The 22,088-nt window shown below is 46.7% G+C and overlaps 1 protein-coding gene and 1 pseudogene across 5 annotated transcripts in view; both read right to left on the bottom strand.

Moving 5' to 3' along the window:
- Positions 1–887: 887 nt before the first annotated feature.
- The window catches only part of LOC147427467 (Small GTP-binding protein), a 93,800-nt gene continuing 72,599 nt past the window's right edge, over positions 888–22,088 (bottom strand). For 4 of the 5 annotated variants that reach the window (XM_086496457.1, XM_086496459.1, XM_086496456.1 and 1 more), the window contains 5 exons: positions 2,011–2,088; positions 1,855–1,930; positions 1,662–1,702; positions 1,450–1,573; positions 888–1,367 (listed from right to left, as the gene is read on the bottom strand). In XM_086496457.1, the coding sequence (XP_086352583.1) occupies positions 1,478–1,573; positions 1,662–1,702; positions 1,855–1,930; positions 2,011–2,088 (291 nt within the window). In that variant the 3' untranslated portion in view covers positions 888–1,367; positions 1,450–1,477. Of the gene's footprint in view, positions 1,368–1,449; positions 1,574–1,661; positions 1,703–1,854; positions 1,931–2,010; positions 2,089–22,088 lie in introns of those variants that run through there. The other variant, XR_015185945.1, reaches the window with a different exon arrangement.
- Positions 16,035–17,018, bottom strand: LOC147427468 (uncharacterized; annotated as a pseudogene).

Raw genomic sequence — 22,088 nt, 5'->3', positions numbered from 1 at the left:
GGACCTCACTTTGCTTTTGGTAAGCATTCACATACCAATACATATTATTTTTGTAAGCTTCATCTAATTCATTAATTGACATTATATATGTGTTGCTAAAGAATATTAAGCTAAAGAGGAAGACCGACATTTGCAACTGGTGACTCATTTGAATAGCCAACTTCCAACTGCAAAGGAAGATTCATCCCTATGCTGACTTGTCATATGGGTTAACCAATTCATGTTGTGGTTGTGGCATGGCCATCGATCTGGTTGAGCTTCATGCAACTGTCATTTTACTTTGCAAGCATAGGTGCCACCTATTCTATTTTCTAGTTGCATACTGGCTTGGATGCCAATGCAAAGTCTCCAATTTCAAGCTTATACTTCTAGGGTCATCCCTAGTAACTTAGCAACCCTCTAATCTAGACAAAAAACTAGTTGTAAGTCCTCATATGATACGGTGGTTACTACTAGGATTGATTGTTTACATTACTAGAGAAAAACACTCTTGGGTTACATGTATAACATATGGGGTACCTTATAAGACCTGTAATACCAACAAATCAAGACCATTTTATCTAGAGATCTAGAGGCAACATGATGTTCATTACAAAGATGGTGCTTTCATCATTGCATTTATATTTTGTTGTGTACATTAAAGAAGTAATTGGCATCTCCATTAAGAATAATGTACGACAAATACAGAATCGATACTCTCCCTTATGACTAATATCACTACAATCATCCATTCCCCCCCCCCCCCCCCCCCCCCCCCCCCCCCCCCCTCCCCCCCCCTCTCTCAAAACCACCCCCACCCCCCAAAAAAACAAAACAGGAAAAAAAAAAAAACCCAAAACCCACCTATCCATCCGATACCAAAAAGGAGGACAACAAAAGCGCACATATATCCGAATGATACAATGTGTTACTGAATGTAGAAGGATCTCTTGTACAAGAATTGCGGGAGCATTTTGTGTGATACTTTTTTTAAGAGACAATCCTTTCTCTACATCAAGAATGTCTATTGATCTTCTCTAAGAATATATCATAATATAGCTTCTAAAATGTGAAGCTAGTCACTGTACAACCCATCAATTGAATACATAACAATCCGCAGTGCCTTACCATTACAAAGGCAGGCCACCTTATAATCTGGTTAAGCCAACTTCCTTCAGCATTTGTGTGGAAGCTCAAATCACCAACCAGTGCATGCGGTCAACAAGCAGCCGAGGGGTGAAGCGTTTGACTAAATACAGTTGCTTAGCTTCAACCCCTTCAAGCCCTGCATGTCACGGAACTCACCTTTCATCGATGGGATCTGGGTACCATGGCCGTTCGGTCCACAATAATTTCCACCTACACAATAATGAGACAAAGCCACATTCCTGCACATGCCAACCAAAAATTATACAGCAGCTTAGGAAAGAGCACCTATCTATTGGCAAAAACCCATCACAGAAAGGATACCTTTACAAACAGCTTGCCGATGAGTTCCCTAAACAACTTCCTTCTCCAGTCTTAGGACTGCCATAAAGGCATCTTGTGGAACTTCCACTCTGCCCACAGACTTCATTCTCTTCTTTCCTTCCGCCTGTACCACGAGTTGAGTCAACACATGCGTTATACTCGCTGCTACATCGAGTGGACTGATTTCAAGCACAAAAAGAAATAATATAGACCTGCTTCTTTAGGAGTTTCTTCTTTCGAGATATGTCACCGCCTGCAAGAACAGTATTCAGCTGTTAATTGAAGAGAGGGAAATGATGAACATGACATTTTCGCCCTTTCTCGTGGACTACAATATCAAGCCGGATTCTACCAAAAAACAAACTTATAAAAAATAAGGTAGAAATTTCTGAATGCTCCACTAACCATAACACTTAGCTAAGACGTCCTTCCGCATGGCTGATATTGCCTCGCTCGCAATAATTCTTGAGCCTATAGCTGCCTGCCAAAAGCAGGACAGAACACGTTTCTTGGGACCCAAAACCACCAGGCAAATGTTCACTCAATGCAATGCCACCTTACCTGAATTGGTATCTTGAACATTTGACGAGGAATGAGTTCTTTCAGCTTCTGTGTCAGGGCACGTCCAACACTAAAGGCCTGCAAAAACAAAACCACGCTAGTGTGTTCTCCACTTGACAAATGAATTTAATCAGAGGCTTTAATTTGAAGTGAGTCAACACTATAGACGTTACTCTAAAAGGGTGAGACCATATCACTGTGTGTGTGTGTCAGAGGCAGAGGAAGGCTCTGTCCCCAAACCATGTGAAAATGCCATGCAGCAGTGCTGACTATCAATATGAATCCTTGATTTGGGAAAAAGCGGGCACCGATAAGTGTAACACTTCCAGTGCACTGAAAAACATTACCAGCGGGTGTCATCCACCTCCCTCTCAAAGGTAAGATGGGGCCCAGGTAACCGATGAAGCCAGGTGACTGTGCCCTGGTAACATATCCTTTGTCCAACACACAAACAAGCTATGAACAAAAGCAAACACAGAGCTCTCCAAATAATAAGGGATGCGGGCAACTAATAGACCACCATGGTCATAATATGAAACATCAATCTGTCGTCTACAAGTTCCTGATTTAAGAGGTCAGGCTCCTCAGACGCAGGCATACAAAGCGTGAACATGCACATTGTAATGCCAAACAACAGGTTCTGTATATTCCTGATCTAAGAGGTCAGACAAAGGCATGCATAGACCACAAAGCTGCGGAGTCTTCCCCACAGATAGAGGCAAGACCTCAGCCACGAACAGGAACAAAGATAGGGCAAGTGGGCAAGTTGCAACCCTGCTGCACTGATCGAGATAGGTCAATGCATCAACCTGTAAATCCACTAATAGTGACTGCAGAAGAAGCAGACCTATCCAATGCTCCAGAAATCCCATCGTCGCAAAGTGCCCTAGTAACAGCAACAATCAACCCAATCATATGCCTTCTCAAAATCAAGAAGGATGGTACCGAGTTGGTCTGACTGTCTCACCCACTGCACTGACTCATTGAAGGTGAAAATATTGTCCAGGATGCATTGATCCTGAACAAAGCCTGTCTGCAATGCATGAATGAGATCTTGAAATAAAAGGCCACAGACATGAACTAACCATCCAAGCCAATATCTTTTACACAGAGTATATTGGCATTGATGGGTCTCTTGTGACGAAGGTACAAGGTACCGCCTTTAGTGTAAGAGAAATCAGCCCGGATGACATAGACACTGACATCTCAAAGAATCAAAGATGAACTGTACACCTTGCAACAATGGGATACATAGTAAATCCCACACTGCAGGATCGGTGGAATGTATGCTCTTAATTAACACATCTCTCTCTATTCCATCTAAGAAATAATTTACCATTAACATGAAGTAACCATCATTCGCACAGAGGCGCATCCATTGATGCTAAGGAACATAAGGGGTGTCATTGTGTGATTGCTAAAGTAATGTGAGGCGGAAGTGATTTATGGTGATAACTCAGGATGAGTGGTCAGTGTGTACTCTAGGTTCTCTTTACTTCATACGAGAGTTCCTTTTATTTATTAGAGAGATGTGCAATAGACTAGAGACAGAAGAGAGAGAGAAATGAAATGAAATATACCTAGATGAATCCAGGATAAGCCCAGATTCACCCTTGAAGGAAGTGCAAGGTATAGACCCATGGTAGTCACCCACAGCGTCGTCAATGCCCAATAGTGGGTGTAGAACTAGGTACTAGCATATGCTCCCCAGCACAACACACCACACACGCACACACACATGAGCATACATCAACACAAAGTTCAGCATACTGAGTTTCTGTCATGACTCCGAAGATCAAGGGCAGACTCGGCCATAATGAAGCCTAGCACTAAAAGAAGCATTAAATCGAAAAAATAAACGTCTTCAAAAGGCCAAAATGACCTATGAGACCAGAGCATTACAATGTGGTGAATCTGATACAAAGTCAGAGTAACAAAATTAAATGACAAAATGATAAAATAAAGGTACTATGGGATCCTAAACTGGTAGGCGTGAACTAAGCAGCTAGCCGGGGTAGCTAAATCACGTCACAAGAGAGCCAGCATCAGTCGCTGGCGGATCTCATCAATCTCCTCCATGGACAGCAGTGTGACCGGGCGTCGTGCATGTCGGGCCAAAGTAATCCGAATCCTCTGATGCAGCCTCCATCGATGCTGTGTAGTCCTCCGCAATTGTGGGCATCTCGATCTCCCCAGCTCAGTCGCTCGATCGATCAGTGTGCCTTTGGTGTGAGGCGACAAGATCTGCTCTGGGTGTCCAATGTCTGCTCTAAAGAAGTCTGTGATGTGTCTCTCAGACTGGCTAGCCTCTCCTCTCATCAAGCTCTCTCTATGTCTGTGCGGCTCGAGCAGAAACAAACCTAGGCATCTCTGATCCTCGTACCTCATGACTCTGGAGAGTGGTCCAAAGCCCTCTCTAAACAAGCAGTGGAAGCGGCCTAGTATCTCGTAGTAGACGGGGCAGTGGCATGTATAGTGTAACTCTGTCTCAGGCTCCATGTCACACACGGTGTATGTCCTAGCCTTTGTTGGCACTCCGCTGTATCTCCCAGTCTCGATCACACTTGGTGTGAAGATGTGCGTATCTGACCAATAGCACACCGTATCCCATGAGACAAGTGGGTGTCCATGTATCTAGGCCTCGTCACAAAGCTATCCGTCGTAAGCTGCAGAAGATGCTCTCTGTAGAAAGCCATCTTCATGCCAAGCTCCTATGCTGGCTGTACCCATGTCCTCCTGGTGTCTAGCTGAGTCAGGTCCTGGCGGATGAGCCTGGTGGTCTCGGACTGTATAAGGGTCAGAGAGGGTGCATCCAGTGAGTACTGGAAGGGGGGCAATCTGTCTATACTGAACACATGTGCCTGGAACCATGACGTCATCTCCCCTACCAACATGTTGTGTCTCCCTGCCTGGCTAACTGTAGAGAGGACTCAAGTGCAAGGTGGGCGTATCTGTCTCTGAGAAGTTCCCACAAGCGGTGTATGAAGGAAACAGATCTAGTGAGCGCCTCAACTACTAGTGGAGGGGCAGCTAGCTCTGCTCGGATAATGGCACGTGGTACTGAAGCCTTGGCTGTAATGAGCCGCGAGATCATAGAGACCAGAGGCTTCTCCATGTCCCCCCATCCATTAGTGCGACATGTTCTCCCGTGATGATCCAATGAAGGCCCCCATATCTCAGCTGCATAGAGCAATGCAGAAGCCACCAAAGTGTCAAAGAGCCAGAGCTTCATCCCAGGCTCCTGAAACTGAACCTATGAACACATCCTCTCCAGTCTCCCCAATGTCGAATGGGCTCTGGTCAATCTTGTCTCTGCTGCTCTCCTCAAAGAAAATGCTCGTCCACTAAAAACCACTCCAAGGTAAGTGTAAGCATCTGTATATTCCACTGTCTCCTGGCAATATGTGAATGCGGGCGCTGACCTCCTGATCCACTGTGGGGTGGTATAATACCATGACCTTGGTTTTACCAAGGTTGACAGACAAGCCACTCTCATGGGCAAACCTATGCAAAGCATCCAAGTGACGTTGCATCCCCTCCGGAGAGTCGGAGATCAACACAATATCATCAATAAATAACAATAGCGGAATCCATGTCCCTGCCAGTGGTACACCTCTATCACCATCTCTCTCAATGTAGTCAGAAACCTCATCCACATACATACCAAATAGAGTAGGAGAGAGCGGGCAGCCATGCTTCACCCCAATAGTGGAGTGAACCGGTGTAGATAGACCCTCTGAGGTGCGTACATGCCCTACTACTGATCTGTAAGGTGCAGCCGAAGTGAATGTTGAACTTTGCTCAACATGAGTGCTCCACACTGTGCTCAAGGGTTCCTTTTACTTGCGGAAGGGAGAGCCTTCCGTTCCCTTAATGAGAGAGTGCAAATGATCACAAACAAAGTGAATGACACTGTGAATAAAGGTGCTGAGACTGAGAGATAGAGAGAGAAGAATACGACACAAGAATGTTGTCAAACCCTCCTCCAAGGGCCCCACTCTCTATGGCGAGAGCGGTCTACTATTGATCGCACAAATCTCTACAATGGTCTGAATGCAATGGTCTTGCCGACGATGTCGACGACAATGATGACGACGACGACGAGACGGGCTGAAAACTGAAAACCCTAAGGGCTGAAATCTGCAAATCTTGTATCTGCTGAATTCTGACTCTATGTCGGTGACGACGGCGATGACAACGGCGCAACGACGATGCGCTGAAAATGCAGATGCTGAAATCTGCGAATAGCGGGCTGAAGCTGCAAACACTGGCTAATCTGACTGTGCGGCGAGGATCTGCTGTGGGAAGGTAAGATCTACGAGGTTCGGGACTTGTTTTGCGGTGTCTATATGCTGAAAACTGAAAACGCTGATGTAGAGGGTACTTCTGTCGCCGGGAATCTGCAAAACGCTAGGTGCTCTGCTGTCCCAAAAACACTAGGGCTGGTCTAATGTCTGATGCAAAAACGCTAGGCTGAATGCTGGGATCTGCTAACACCAGGGCTGATCTGTAACTGCAAAACGCCAGGGCTGAATCTTGTAGCAAAAACGCTAGGCTTGATCTGATGAACCGGGGAGTCTTGTTGAAAAGGTGCTCTATTGGACACTTGGTCCTTGCTGCCTCTTCTGCCAGAAAGTGCTAGCGCTAGTTTTCTTATATATTATCTTGCCCAATTTTCCCTACCCAATTTCCCAACAAAGTCACTTATTAATAATAAGTGAAAAATGGCTAAAATAGGGAAAATAGGTTTTCTGCATTGTAAAATGCTCCTGATGGAATCTGATGGTACTGCTGATGATCATGTTGTGCAACCAGAGGATATGCATCTACTCTGAGTGTCTAGACATGCACAGTCTGCAAACAGACTCACAAAAGTGCCAGAACACTTCCTAAGCTAACTGAATTGAACCCTAGACATGAAGTAGCTTATCCACGTACACATAGGGTTAGATGTGCACGTGACATCCCCTCCTTTTCAAAGTGAGGTACTGGTACCGAACTGTATGGCGTCGAGGGAGATCTCCAACAGCGTCTGGAATTCTCGAAAGGACTCTTCGCCGGCCCACTCTGATGCGTGGGTCATACAATACTTGAACTTCATAAAGGTCTGCAACGCTTCCTTCTTTGGGCCGCGTCGAAAGCGACACAAAGTCATCGGTGGCTCCTTCAATGCTTCAAGTTCGTCTATAGTCATCTGTCTACCTTCTTCAAGAATCTTCAAGGATGAAAATTCCTGAAACCACTTCCAACACAAAAACATGAACATACCCATTTCATGTAGAGTGACTGGAAAAATTCTAGTCTTCTTTAAAGACTGTGCATGCAATGTAGATGAACATATAGACCGAGTGCCCAACCTTTCATCAAACACACGCAAACAATAGAATCGAAACTTGTCTTTCTGATCTAAATCAATCAACTGTCGAAAATCATAATGGAAATGCCGATGCTTGATGCTCAATCCTTCTTGTGCTCTTTCTGATATTGTGTCATGCCAAGGAAGAGACATGGACTGTGAATTCCTTGAGTGCAAACATTTCATCTTTTCATGAGTAATTCGCATACATCCGTGCTCATTCATGAGTGAATCGTGTTCATCGTACAATAAGGCATGCCTATGAAAAGGGGTCACATAAGGACGGTGACTAAAATACAGGAAAGCATCACGAATGAAACTCGAACAATGCGTGCTAACTAATCATTCGAACATAGAATACTTTCTGTGGGGGTTCTTTGGACCTCGACTCAAGAGCCAAGATCGGTTCTTCGTGCTTAATCGAATCTGCAATGTGGTTAGCTTCACTAGACAAAGTATCAACTAAACCATCATCGTTGTGAACAATCACATCATTATCATGCAAATCATCATGCTTATCATGATCGTGCAATTCATCATGCTTATCATTATCATACAATTCATCATGCTCGTGAATAATCACATCTTGATCATGCAAATCATGGGTGTCGTGCTTTAGAGAAGACAAGACTGAGAGAGTCTCCTTCTCCTCATTCTTTTCAATCTTCGCCTGCACATTAGAAATGGGAGATGAAGAATGAACAACTTGCTCGTGATCCAATTCTGTTTTTCTTTCTGCGGCCACCAAGCGTACTTGCTCGAGCTCACGCTCTATGGCTGTCATTCTTTCTTTGTCAACCAAGCGTGCTTGCTCGCGCTCACGCTCTATGGCTGCCATTCTTTCTTTGTGTTCACGATCAAATGCTGCCTTTCTTTCTTTGAGTTCACGATCAAATGCTACCTTTCTTTCTTCGCGCTCGTGCTCCAAGGTGGCGCGTTGCGCTTCCCGTTGTATCTTTCTGTTCATCATCATCTTGACCAATCCATAGGACTTGGTGCAATCCTTGGCGTAGATGGGGAAGGGGGAGGGTCAGAAAAACCTCCTAGTGGGAAAAATTCTTCTTCGCCACTTCCATGCTCATCACCTCCATGCGAAGTATCCATTCCGCTTCGGGTGAGGACCATATACTGAAGTCTGGGGTTCTTAAGTTCACAAGGAACTTGGGTTCTTGGGTTCTTGGGTTTTTGAGGGTCTTGAGTTCTTGAGGTTCGTGAGGTTCTTCTTTAGCTTGCAATCTGTGTTAGAGAAGGATCTTCTCTTTCCCGAGCTCTTCTCTTTCCCGCGGGCGCACCCTTGGCGGCCTTGCGCTCACACCAAGGTTGCTTTTTCCCACCTCACGTCGGTTGGCCGGCCGCTAAGTGCACGGTCCACTCTCAATGAGTGAAAAGAGAAACAAGGGGAGGCTGGTTGGACACATGGTCCCTGCTGCCTCTTCTGCCAGAAAGTGCTAGCGCTAGTTTTCTTATATATTATCTTGCCCAATTTGCCCTACCAGTTTCCCAACAAAGTCACTTATTAATAATAAGTGAAAAATGGCTAAAATAGGGAAAATAGGTTTTCTGCATTGTAAAATGCTCCTAATGGAATCTGATGGTACTGCTGATGATCATGTTGTGTGCAACCAGAGGATATGCATCTACTCTAAGTGTCTGGACTTGCACGGTCTGCGAACAGACTCACAAAAGTGCCAGAACACTTCCTAAGCTAGCTAAATTGAACCCTAGACATGAAGTAGCTTGTCCACGTACACATAGGGTTAGATGTGCACGTGACATGATATGTACAATGCCATGATCCCCCAAATGAGCTCTGTGGGTACTCCCATCTCCTGTAATCTGCGCATCAATCTAGCTCTGGGTACTATGTCAAATGCTTTGTGGAAGTCCACAAAGCTACAATAGATATGTCTCCCATGGGATCTGCCCTCCTCAATGATGGCCCTGAGTGTCAAGATATGGTCAAGAGTAGAAAAACCTCTCTTGAACCCTGCCTGCCTAACCGCACGCATTCCCTCCCTCTCTGCCCATCTACTCAGCCGCTGCTCAACAATGGATGCGTACAACCGTGCCAATGTGTGTCCAATCATGATAGTGCGATAATTTTCAGGCTCCATAGGGTCTCCTGACTTGAAGATAGGTACCATCGTAGATAGGCTCCAAGTATCAGGCAAGCCCTCACACATGGCACGGTTAAACATAACTGCTAGAAGCTCTGCTAGTAGATCTCTGGCATGCATGAAATGCTCAGCCACTAAGCCATCATGATCATATGCTCTCCAGTCCTCATCCTGTCAATGGCCTTCTTCACCATCTCAACGGTGAAAAAAGCACGTGTGTGGGCATGGATCGGGGGGTCGGGAAGGGGCTGCTGTCCAGAGACTGTGTACAAAGATGATGCATATTGACCCCAGGTCTCTGTAGAGGTAATGGCAGAGGGGGGGGACTGCTCATGAAAGAGCCGCCATGCCTCACGTGAGTCCTGACTCAAGAATAGTTGGTTTAGATCCTGCTCTAGTCGAGCCAAAAATGCCCTCTTCTTTCGCCGCACGAGGCGTTGGAAGTCAATCTGTGACTGTCTCTGAGTGATGTCCCCCAAAAGCACTTCCCTCTGAAGTCTAGCTCTACTCTGACTGCATTCCTCATCATACCAGCTGTTCTGAGGCATGCTCCCAGAATGACGTCTCTGCTCAAGCTGTGTGCGGGTATGCCTCTGTTGCTGCATCATGTAATGTCTGTGTCAGTATAGTAGTAAGCTCCTCCAGAGTTCGCACTGGCTCCTCAGTGGATCGGCGTCTGTAAATCCCGTCTATGTATACAGAATCCGTCTCCCGCGTGAAGGTGAAGCGAGTAAGGGCTGCCACTCGTGAAATGTGTGCTACACTGAACTGGAAAGAGATGGTCAGCGACACAATAGCATCATGATCCACTGCCACCCCCACAGGTCTGGGCCCAACTATGAGATCTTGGATACTAGAGATGAGGCTCATCTGTGCCATGACATAATTTACCGTGCTGGTTCCAGTATGTGTGGAAAGCATGTGAAGCCTCCCGCAGCGGGAAATCTCTGTAGGCCATTCAAGATGGCCAATCCATGTGTAGTCCCCATGTCTATCAAGTGCCGTCCATACTCAGTATGTGATCCTATGATGGGCAGTCCTAGCATTGAAGTCCCATAGAATGATAATGTCACCATCTCTAGAGAATTCCCATATGTCATCATCCGAAATAGAGAAGGGGGACTGTCCTCTGGGTGGTGCATATACTGACGTACTCGGGGGAAAGTAGCAAATGGCAATGTATAGATATCTGCCAGTCTCTGCTCTCAATCTCACCCACATGTACCTAGCTTGTTCATCCCTACGAGCTATATGTATCAATGGCTGCAACTCCTCCCTGAATAACACTGCCACTCCTCCTGAGCCCCGCCCTCTGTGCTCTAATCGTGTCTCCTGTCTACAAACTGTCTCCCATCTGTATCCACTAATATGAGGCATAGACTCTACCCAAGGGCCTGATGTGTCTCAGAGTAGAAGATGATGTCTCTCCCAGTAAAACTCTCCTCAAAAGCACCCACATCAAGACGCATAGATCCAGAGAGAGAGAGAGAGAAATGAAATGATATATTAACGTCTACAGAAGGTCAAAGTGACCTATGAGACCAAAAAAGTTACAAGTGGTGAATCTAGTACAATGCCTGAGTACAACTACAAAAAGGGGGAAAACGCGGAGGAGGGGGGGGGCCTGATAAATCGTACAATGGGTGGGCTGATACAATGAGTAATATTAAGGTGGTACAAAGCTAGTAGAGGTAGGCGAATCGAGGAGGAGGAGAGGGAGAAGGGGGGGGGGGGGGGGGGGGGGCCCTGATAAATCGTACAATGGGTGGGCTGATACAATGAGTAATATTAAGGTGGTACAAAGCTAGTAGAGGTAGGCGAATCGAGGAGGAGGAGAGGGAGAAGGGGGGGGGGGGGGGGGGATAAGAGCTGATACATTCGTACAATTGATAGAATGAGTAATATAAAGGTGGTACAAAGCTAGTAGAGGTAGGCGGATTTGTGTGTGTGTGTGTGTGTGTGTGTGTGTGTGTGTGGGGGGGAGGGGGGGGGGGGGGGGGGGGGGGGGGGGTTCAGAGGAGATCCCTCATCGATCGGTGGCGAATCTCGTCAATATCCTCCATAGTCAGTACTTTGACTGGGCGCTTCCCATGTCGAGCTAGGGTGATCCGGATCCTCTGCTGCAGCCTCCTCCGATACTGTGAAGCCCCCCGTGCTCGTGGGCGACTGGATCTCCCTAGCTAACGTACCTCTGGTGTGGGCGTAATCTGAAGCTGAGCTCTGCTCTGGTGAGCACTCCTCTGGCTGCTCACTGTCTGGTGTAAAGAAATCTGTGATCTGCCTCTGAGACTGGCTCTCCCCTAATATCCTCAGCAAGCTCTCCATGTGTCTGCGTAGCTCGAGTAAAAACAGGCCTAGGCATCTTTGGTCCGGGTATCTCATGACTCTAGAAAGTGGTCTGAAACCCTCTGAACAAGCAGTGAAAGCGGCCACGGATCTCATAGTACACCGGGCAATTAAATATGACGATGTGGAAAACATGTAAAACCTCCCGATGTAGGAAATCTCTATAGGCCATTCAAAATGGCCAATCCATGTGCAGTCCCCATGTCTATCAAGTATCGGCCATACTTAGTGTGCTCCTCATCAAGTATCGGCCATCCCTGTAGCATCAAGCTCCCTAAGAATCTTCTCTAAGAGGCTACCTCCTAGGGAGGTGTTGACATTCTAGGTGTAGCTCTCGATACTTCTCTCATAGTCACATCTGGTATTAATTGCTCAGTATGGTGTGGCATAGATGACCCTGTAACAGTCGTATGGCCACCTCTGATAGGATCTGGTTGTGACAAGTGACTTCGTCTCATCCAAGGATCTTGAACTTCTGGTGCTCCCGATCCTATCCTACGGGTACTCTCTACATGGGGTGGAATCTCTATGACTCTGCCCATTAAACTTACCTCCTTCTTGATCGGCTTTTTACAAGCCATTTGATTTAAATAGATGACAGAAAATGATTCTTCCCAATAGGAAAGCTTTTCCATGTCTTTCATATACGCAATCCTATTGTAGATGCGGATCATTGTCCAGTTTTGAGTTGTTCTTTACATCCCATAACTCATACATTTATAGCTCGCATTTTCCTTATCTTCCTCCCACGTATCATTTATGATACTACCATGCTTTTTAATCACCTCTATCCATATGGTGTTTTCTAAATGGTCACCACTCAAAAGTAGCAATTCGTTAGGAAAGCTTAACTACAATAGGAAAGCTTTTCCATGTCTTTCATATACGCAATCCTATTGTAGATGCGGACTGTACAGTTTTGAGTTGTTCTCTTTACATCCCATAACTCATACATTCATAGCTCACATTTTCCTTCTCTTCCTCCCACGTATCATCTATGACGCTGCCATGCTTTTTAACCACTTTTATCCATATGGTGTTTTCGACATGGTCACCACTCAAAAGTAGCAAGTCGTTCACTTTCTTTTGCATTACAAATTCCATTGCATTAACCTCTATTCTCAAAGAGGCCTACATCTCAGCTTGAAATTTGAGTAGCATTCCTTCCACAAGTCGTCCTCCGTGTGTGCAAACACATCACTCCTCTGACCTTCGATAACAACATGCATCTCTCTTTCAATCTACACTCTCAGAAGATTCGATTTAGTCTTAATCATCACCACTTTCTCATCCATCAATTCATCTTCAGTTTTAGAAAGCCCCCCATCTCTTATTGAGGACAGCTTGCTTTCTTTTTCCTATGTCAAAACACGTAAGGCCCCTGGCTTGAAACAAGCACGCTCCTTCTCACGCTCTGAAAGCCCCACCTTAGGCACGCCCCTACTCAAGCTAGGTCTGTACAAAGCTACGTTTGGGGAAAGTATCTCACCTTACAAATGTGCCACTTGAGGATTGAATAGCGCGGCACTTCAGTTGAGAGCAAGAAGAAAAGAGAATTTCCCATCTTCCACTTGCACCTGTGTGCGCACTGTTCTTGTTGCCCAGACGCATACACGATATAATAAGAAAGAAACAAAGATATACTAACGTCCTATGGAGGCCAACCTGACCTATAGGATGGCGGACTAATCAGATACATCCACATTTACGTTCCACTACAGATACCATGTGAAAAACCAGAAATGTAATAAAAAGCCTAACTTGAATCGCTTTTATGAATCATAAAAGCTCCTCTTAAAAAGATAACAATGGCCTTTAAGATTTTACATGAAATGGTAGACTCGTCCTTCGGTACAGGGGTCTAGTAATCTTGACTGATATTTATTCCTTCTTTGTATAAGGCCCATTTCCCTTCCTTTCTTGCTTCTTGGACCTTTGCTAATTTGCTCGCTCTATTCTTCAGTTGTAGGGGAGTGAGCTCATCAGATATCCATACCTTGATTCCTTTGAGACATTGGTCTGCTTCATAACTATCTTCTTTTCCCCCAATGACAACTTGTTTAACTTTAATTGCAACCCAAGATCCACAAAGGGGATTGTTTTCTTCAACTTTTCCTCGATCTCCATCATGTGTTCATCACCCTCTACTATGGTTTGGGTCCAATGTCATCAAATAATCCACTGATCATAAAGAGAGAGAGAGAGAGAGAGAGAGAGAGAGAGAGAGAGAGAGAGAGAGAGAGAGAGAGAGAGAGAGAGAGAAATGAAATGAAATGTTATATTAACGTCTTCAAAAGGCCAAAGTGACCTATGAGACCAGAAAGCTACAATGTGGTGAATCTGATACAAAGTCAGAGTTAAAAAAAAAAACAACATAACAAAATAAAAATACTATGGAATCCTAAGCTACTCGATGTGAACTAATCAAAGCAAGCAGCTGGCTGGGATAGCTAAATAGCTAAATCACAAGAGATCCAACATCGGTCGCTGGCGGGTCTCATCAATCTCCTCCATCGTCAGTAGTCTGATCGGGCGTCGTGCATAGGCTGGCCAAAGTGATCCGAATCCTCTGATGCAGCCTCCGTCGATGTTGTGTAGTCCTCCGGAGTCGTGGGCGTCTGAATCTCCCCAGCTCAATCGCTCGGTCGATCAGTGTGCCTCTAGTGCGAGACGAATGTGAGCTTTGCTGTGGTAGTAGCTCCTCCGGCTGTCTAGTGTCTGCTCTAAAGAAATCTATGATCCGTCTCTGAGACTAGCTAGCCTCTCCTGTCATCAGGCTCTCGCTGTGTCTGTGCAGCTCGAGCAAGAGCAAACCCAAGCATCTCTAATCCTCGTACCCCATGACTTTGGAGAGTGGTCCAAAACCCTCTCTGAACAGGGAATGGAAGTGGCCTCATATCTCGTAGTAGACGGGGCAGCGGCATGTGTAGTGCAACTCTCTCTCAAGCTCCATGTCACACAAGGGGCATGTCCTGGCCGCGTCTGGTACTCCGCTGTATCTCCCAGTCTCAATCCACAGCTGGTGTGAAGATACGCGCATCTCGCCAATAGCACCTCCTATCCCATGAGACAGGTGGGTGTCCATGTATCTAGGCCTCGTCACAAAACCGTCCTCCGTAAGCTGGAGAAGATGCTCTCTGTAAAAAGCCATCTTCGTGCCCAGCTCCTGTGCTGGCTATATCCATGTCCTCCTGGTGTCTAGCTGAGTCAAGTTCTGGCGGATGAGCCTGGTGATCTCAGACTGTGTAAGAGTGAGATGATGCATCCAGTGAGTACTGGAAGGGTGGCAAACTGTCTATGTTGAACCCATGCGCCTAAAACCATGATGTCATCTCCCCATACCAGCATGTTGTATCTCCCTGTATGGCTAACTGTTAAGAGGACTCAAATGCAAGGCTGGCATATCTGTCTCTGGGAAGTTCCCACATGCGTTGTATGAAGGAGACTGATCTCGTGAGCGCCTCAACCACTAGTGGGGGGGCCGCTAGCTCTGCTCGGATAATGGCACGTGGTACTGAAGCCTTGGCTCTAATGAGCCGTGAGATCATAGAGACCAGAGGTTTCTCCATGTCCCCCCATCCATCAGTGCGACCTGACCTCCGGTGATGATCCAATGAAGGTCCCCAGATCTCAACTCCATAGAGCAATGCAGAAGCCACCGAAGTGTCAAAGAGCCAGAGCTTCGTCCGAGGCTCCTGAAACTGAACCTACGAACGCATCCTCTCCAATCTACCCGATGTTGCATGGGCTCTAGTCAATCTGGTCTCTGCTGCTCTCCTCAATGAAAATGCTGGTCCGCTAAAAACCACTCCAAGGTAGAGAGAGAGAGAGAGAGAGAGAGAGAGAGAGAGAGAGAGAGAGAGAGAGAGAGAGAGAGAGATGAAATGAAATGAAATGAAATGTTATATTAACGTCTTCAAAAGGCCAAAGTGACCTATGAGACCAGAAAGTTACAATGTGGTGGATCTGATACAAAGTCAGAGTGACAGAGTGACAAAATGACAAAATAAAATACTATGGAATCCTAGACTGCTGGGTGTGGACTAAGCAGCTAAAACAGCTAGCTAGGATAGCTAGATCACAGGAGATCCAGCATCGGTCGCTGGCGGATCTCATCAATCTCCTTCATGGTCAGTAGTCACAGAGAGAGAGAGAGAGAGAGAGAGAGAGAGAGAGAGAGAGAGAGAGAGAGAGAGAGAGAGAGAGAAAGAAAGAAAGAAAGCTTTATTTACGTCTACTAAAGGCCAAAGTTGGCCTATGAGACCAAATCATATACAAAAGTGGTGATCTGGGTGTCGGTAAAATGAGAGAAAAGAAAGAATAAACCGACTGTGCCTACTGTGAATGAGTATGAGAGTAGGTGGTAGCTCCGACTCCACGGATAGTGGCTACCTTGTGTGTGCAGCATAGCAGTATAGGCACGTGTGTAGCTCTGTCACAGCAGAAAATGACTACACAGTATAATACAAGGCCACATGATGGTGGGCAATGTCCAGCTAAAAGCATACTATAGGGGGTGGGTGGAGAATGTCATACATAGGGGAGGGTGGTCGAAGAGCCTCCTGCAGCCTGGTGGTCCAATGCGTAGATGCATACCTCGTCTCCAGGTGGTGCTGATGTAGTGCCCGTATCCTCAATACCTCGTCGTGATGTGGTCGCCGTCTCAGATAGCCAGGGACTCGTGGTCTACGACTCGCTCTCTCGGTGTCAGCATGCTGCGTGAGCCCGCTCGTGTGAGTCGGAGGTCTCTGGCTAGACACCTCTCGCTGGAAGAACTCTGTAATAGTCCGCTGTGTACTCGCACCTGCCTGCTGTAGTGGCTGTAGAATGTGCTCACGCATGCTAAAAGCAGTGGTCAGGAAGCGGCCTAGCTGGATCTTGTCACTCCTCGCTATACACTGCTGGAGTATATCCTCTATGCCAAACTAAACTCTGAGCTCCGAGTAAGCTGGGCATCTCACCATGAAGTGCTCCTCGCTCTCCACCTCTGTATGACAAATGGGACATATACGCTCATCTTGTGGTATGCCTCTGGCTCTGCCCCTCTCAATCTCCAACTGGTGCGAGGACACTCTAAGCTGCCCAATGGCCACCCGAAGGTGATGTGGCATATATCTCTGCATGTATAAGGGGGTCTCAATGAACCCCTGCTCTGATAGCTGTAGAAAATGCTCGCGGTAATGTAGCATTTTCGATGGTAGCTCATGTCCTGGGTCAACCCATGTCCTCTGAATATAGGTGTGCCATATCTCCTGTCTAATGACCCTATTCCTTTTAGATCGTGTGAGGGAATAGGTGGGGGCCTAAGTGTCGTACTGTAGTGGCGGCAATCTATCAATATCCAGTCCTTGAGAAGAAAACCAATCCAGGTCCTATCCCCTGCCAATGCCATGTCCTGTGATGCTGAGAAGGCTCGGTATGCAATACGATCTCTGTCCATGCTCTGAAGTCTATGCAACATGCATACAGTCTGAAAAAGTGCCTCAACCAGCATAGGTGGTGCAGCAAGCTCGGCTCGAATGATGTCATGTGGTACTGAGGGCTTGCTGCGAATGAGTCTAGAGATCATGAGTATCTGTGGTCGCTCCACTAGAGTCCATACAGAAGCAGCTAGCCCTGGGCCCATATCGCAGCCCCATACATAAGTGCTGGTGTGACCAATGTATCAAACAGCCACCCCTTTGTACGGGGTTCCTGAAAGTGTGCCTGATGGCACTGTCTCTCCATCAATGCCAGTGCTGAATACCCTCTAGTGAGTCTGTCTCTAGTTGCCTGTGCCATCGAGAATGCCCCTGATGCTGCTGTGAAGGTCACGCCAAGGTAAACATATGACCCTGTAATCTCAATGCTCCCTCCTGCCGCTATAAATGCACTCTTCCTCTTGACCTGTGCTGAAGTATGAAAGATAAGAACCTTGGTTTTACCAAGGTTCGCTGAAATCCCTCGCTGTAAGCAAAAATCATCAAGTGCTGAAAGATGTCGCTGTAGCCCCTCAGCAGACTCTGCTACTAGCACTATGTCATCCGCGTAGAGCAATATGTGTACTGTAGCCCCGCCTATCTCCACTCCATCTCCTCCTCTGTGCTGAATGAAGTCCACAATCTCATCAATATAGAGTCCAAATAGTGTAGGTGAAAGAGGGCACCTCTGTTTCACCACAATGGTGCTAACAAGAGTGTCTGATATACCTCCTGGACATCTGACTCTGCCAGAAACATGCTCATACAATGCATATATCCCCCAAATCATCTCCTCACCCACACCCAGATCCATAAGTCGTCTGAATAACCTATTTCTAGGTACTATGTCAAAAGCTTTGCGGAAGTCCACAAAGCAGCAATACAATCTCCTCTTCTTCACTCGAGTCTGATCAATCAGACATCTAAGAGTGAAGATATGGTCTATGGTAGAGAAAGACCGCCGAAATCCTGCCTGGCCTAGAGCTCTAAGACCCTCCGTCTCGGCTAGAGTACTCAACGCCTCCTCCAATACTGCTCCATATAACTTGGCCAACATGGGCCCTGTCATTATAGTGCGATATGTGCCCGGGTCCATAACATCCCCTGACTTGTGGATAGGCACAATGGTATGCTCTGTCCACGAGTCCAGGAATCCCTCTACTAGAGCCCTGTTTAAGAGGTGAGAAATAAGTGGTGCCAGGGTATCTCTCCCATAAATCAAATGCTCTGCCTGTAATCCAGACTGATCTCTGGCTCGTCCATGCTGGAGGTGTGAGATGGCTCTGCTCACCATATGAGATGTAAAGAATGATGCTGTAATCGGTCGTGGTCTCTGTGGTGTGGGTATAGGTGGCTGCCCTGGTATCTGGTAGAGGCGCTCTGCATAATCATGCCAAAGGTGAGGATCATGTATAGGTGTCGGGCGCCCTTGCTCGCGGATGCGTCGCCAGGCCTCTCCACTATCTCTACTCATGAGCAAGTGATATAACTCCCAATACTGACGTTCTTCCCATTCCCGCTTTTTACAGCGGATAAGGGACTGCATGCGCCTCTGTGCCTGTCTCTGTGTGATCTCGCCACGAGCCTCTGCTGCGCGAAGACCTCTGCGGAGCTCCCGGCAATCATCATCATACCAGCCATTCTATGGCATAGACCCCACTCGAGATGGGTGTGTGTGAGTGCTATGAGGAAAACTATGAAGAGCTGAATCATGGAGAATCTGTGTGAATTGTGTGGTAAGTGTGTCGAGTGGGGCATGAGGGTCAAGGGAGAGCAAGCGTGAGTGGAGATGATCAATGTAGACATGTGAGAGCTCATGAGTAAAGTGGATCGTGGTGTGAGTGTGTGTAGGAGGTGGAGTGTCAAGTGAGACGGAGGATGAGAGTGCAAAGCTAAGAAAAATGTGGTCAGCTCCCAGTGGGCAGCGTCCAATATGAATGACTGTAATAAGTGTGCAGCAGATAGAGGTCCCAAGACGTAATCCACAGTGCTCCCCCCTCCTCCATGTGGGAAGCAAGTCAGTCCGGTAGAATCTGGCCATCGATGCATCCCGTTATAAATAACGAGATGGTGTCTGCTGCCCAACTCTAGAAGGTATTTACCATATCCTGTGGTATCTTGGCCTGTGTCGTCTGAAGATCTGCCGATCCCCATCTCCTCCGGGTCAAGAGTCCTCATAATATCGGGCTGCTCCATGTCATATATCTCTCACTACTGGTCTGGGTGCGGCCGTTGAAGTCCCCCATGAGGAAGACTTCTCCGAGTGTGGAGTAATGTAGGATATCCTCCGATAGAGACGCGTATGGGGAGTCACTATCTCTGACCTATTTGGCACCCTCCTGACCCGCGTATCTAGATCCACGTGGAGGAAAATAGCAAATGGCTAGATAAATCCATCTATGATGTGATATCTCCAGACGTACCCATAGATATCTAGCCTCCTCATCCCTGCTCATGATCTGAATGTGACTCTATAGAGTATGTCTAAATAAAATAGCCACTCCCCCCGACCCTCTAGCTGTACTCTGGCGTGTAGTATGCCTGAAAGCTGACTCCCACTGGAATCCGGTAATACGAGGTAGTCCCCTCTCCGGGCTCTCATGACTCTCTGTGATACATATGAAATCATGCCCCTCCATGACCTCCTCTAGCATGTCTGGCCGCGTCCATAGAGAGCCATTGCAGTTCCATACAGCTCCTCTAATCAATATCTCCGGTGGTACTGATGTCTCATAGGCCACGTGGCCCTATTTAGTAGGGCGACCATCGATAAAGACCCTACCATCACGGTAGAAGGTCTTTCTGCCCTCCCTCATGGCCTGTAGGATCTGGGGCATGCATGCTGTCCTATGCTCAATCTGCATCCTGGTCAAGTCCTCATCCATATATATGGTCTCACCGGGCCGCCCACATAGTATGGCTCGCTTTCGAAAGAAAGCAACTCTGTCCTCTTGAGACTGCATCTGTAAAATAAGAGCTCTAGATCTAGTTGCATCTTTCCCTGCCCTCCAGACCCGTGTGAATAGCATGGTCGTGTATCCCATGCTCCGACAAAACTCCTACGCATCTGAATCAGGTGAAGCCCCTTATGGGAGTCCAGTAATACGCACGTTTAGCCTGCGTGCATAACGTAGCTTCTCCTCTTCCAATGTGTCCTGAACCCTTATCACATCTTCTTTTGCATTCTCTTCCTACACTTCTTTCTTGATATTTTTCTTTACTACCTCGATCCAATTCCCTTGCTTTGCATCTAATTCTTGTATCATGTCTTCCTTGAGCTCCGCTATGCATTCTTTTTTCAGTCCTTCTTTGAGTTCCTCTATTTGGGAGATTTCACCTTCTTCTCGTGCTACCCCTCTCATATGATGTATGTCCTCTTGCATGCGGTGAAGTTCTCTAGTGAACTCCTGCTGAATTTCTGCGTGTGCTAGCTTCCATGCATCCCTTTCTGCAGTGAGAACTTTAATCTGCTCCTCCGTTTGCTTCCTCTCCTCTTCCGATTGCTTAATTTTGTCCGACAACTTGCACATCTCTGTGTCGAGTGCTTTGTCGGCCTCCTTCTTGACCTGGGAGATGGCCCGAGCTATCATTTCCTCCACCTCCCTCTTATCAAGGGGTGTCATGATGGGAGGGTGGGGTGAAGGAGGGGCGCTCGTGCGGGTCACCGAGTGTTGAACCTCATACCAATGTGGAACTGTACGGCAGAGAGCAATGCAGGCTGAGGGCAGGGCTGGGACTGTACGGCAGAGAGAGAGAGAGAGAGAGAGAGAGAGAGAGAGAGAGAGAGAGAGAGAGAGAGAGACGAAATGAAACGAAATGTTATATTAACGTCTCCAAAAGGCCAAAATGACCTATGAGACCAATCTGTTACAATATAGTGAATCTAGTACCATGTCTAGGTACAAAAGAACTAGAACAAAGATACTACTACTAGAATCTATCCTCATCTGCACTTTGGATGTCGAGAGAGTATGGCTAGAATCCTCTGTTGTAGTCTCCGTCGATGATATGTAGCCCCTCTCCTCAATCGTGGCCGTCTCGATCTCCATAGCTCCAGTGCTCGGTCAATGAAAGTGCCGATAGTGGTCGAATGAGTGTGGACCGAGCTCTGCAGTGATGGCTGCTCCTCTGGCTGTCCCATATCTAGTGAAAAGAAATCTGTAATTTGTCTCTGGGACTATCTCTCTCTATTTCTCCCCAGTAAAGTGTCTATATATCTATGTAACTCACGTAGATATAGCCCAAGACATCTCTGATCCTCATAACTCATGACCCTAGAGAAAGGACCGAAACCCTCTCTGAATAAGCAGAGGAATCGGCACCGTATCTCATAGTACACTGGGCAATGACATATGTAATGTAGCTCTATCTCTGGCTCTAGCTGGCATAAGCGGCATAAGAGAGAGAGAAATGAAATGAAATGAAATGTTATATTAAATATCTCAAAAGGCCAAAATGACCTATGAGACCAAACTGATACAATCTTGATGGATCTAATATAATGTCTAGGTACATAATAAATGAAGTAAAGTGAAAAACTAAAAACATCATCATATTCCTCATCATCAATGCCTGAGGATGCTCGGCGTCAGACGTTGTCCGAGAAAGTATTGCATTGGTCGCTGAAGAGCATCGTCAATGTCCGCCTAAATAGTGTTGGAGGTCTCCCATGTCATGCTAGAATAGTCCCGATCCTCTTATGGAGCCTCCGGTGATGTCGTGGTCGCCCTTGTAGATGTGGGCGCCTAGCTTTCCCGAGCTCAATGGCTTTGTCAACTAATATACCTCTGGTATAAGTGG

The sequence above is a fragment of the Adiantum capillus-veneris genome, chromosome 23 (assembly GCF_014529385.1).
Source record: "Adiantum capillus-veneris isolate H3 chromosome 23, ASM1452938v2, whole genome shotgun sequence".
NCBI lineage: Eukaryota > Viridiplantae > Streptophyta > Polypodiopsida > Polypodiales > Pteridaceae > Adiantum > Adiantum capillus-veneris.
This window is presented reverse-complemented; position numbering and strand designations above follow the sequence as displayed.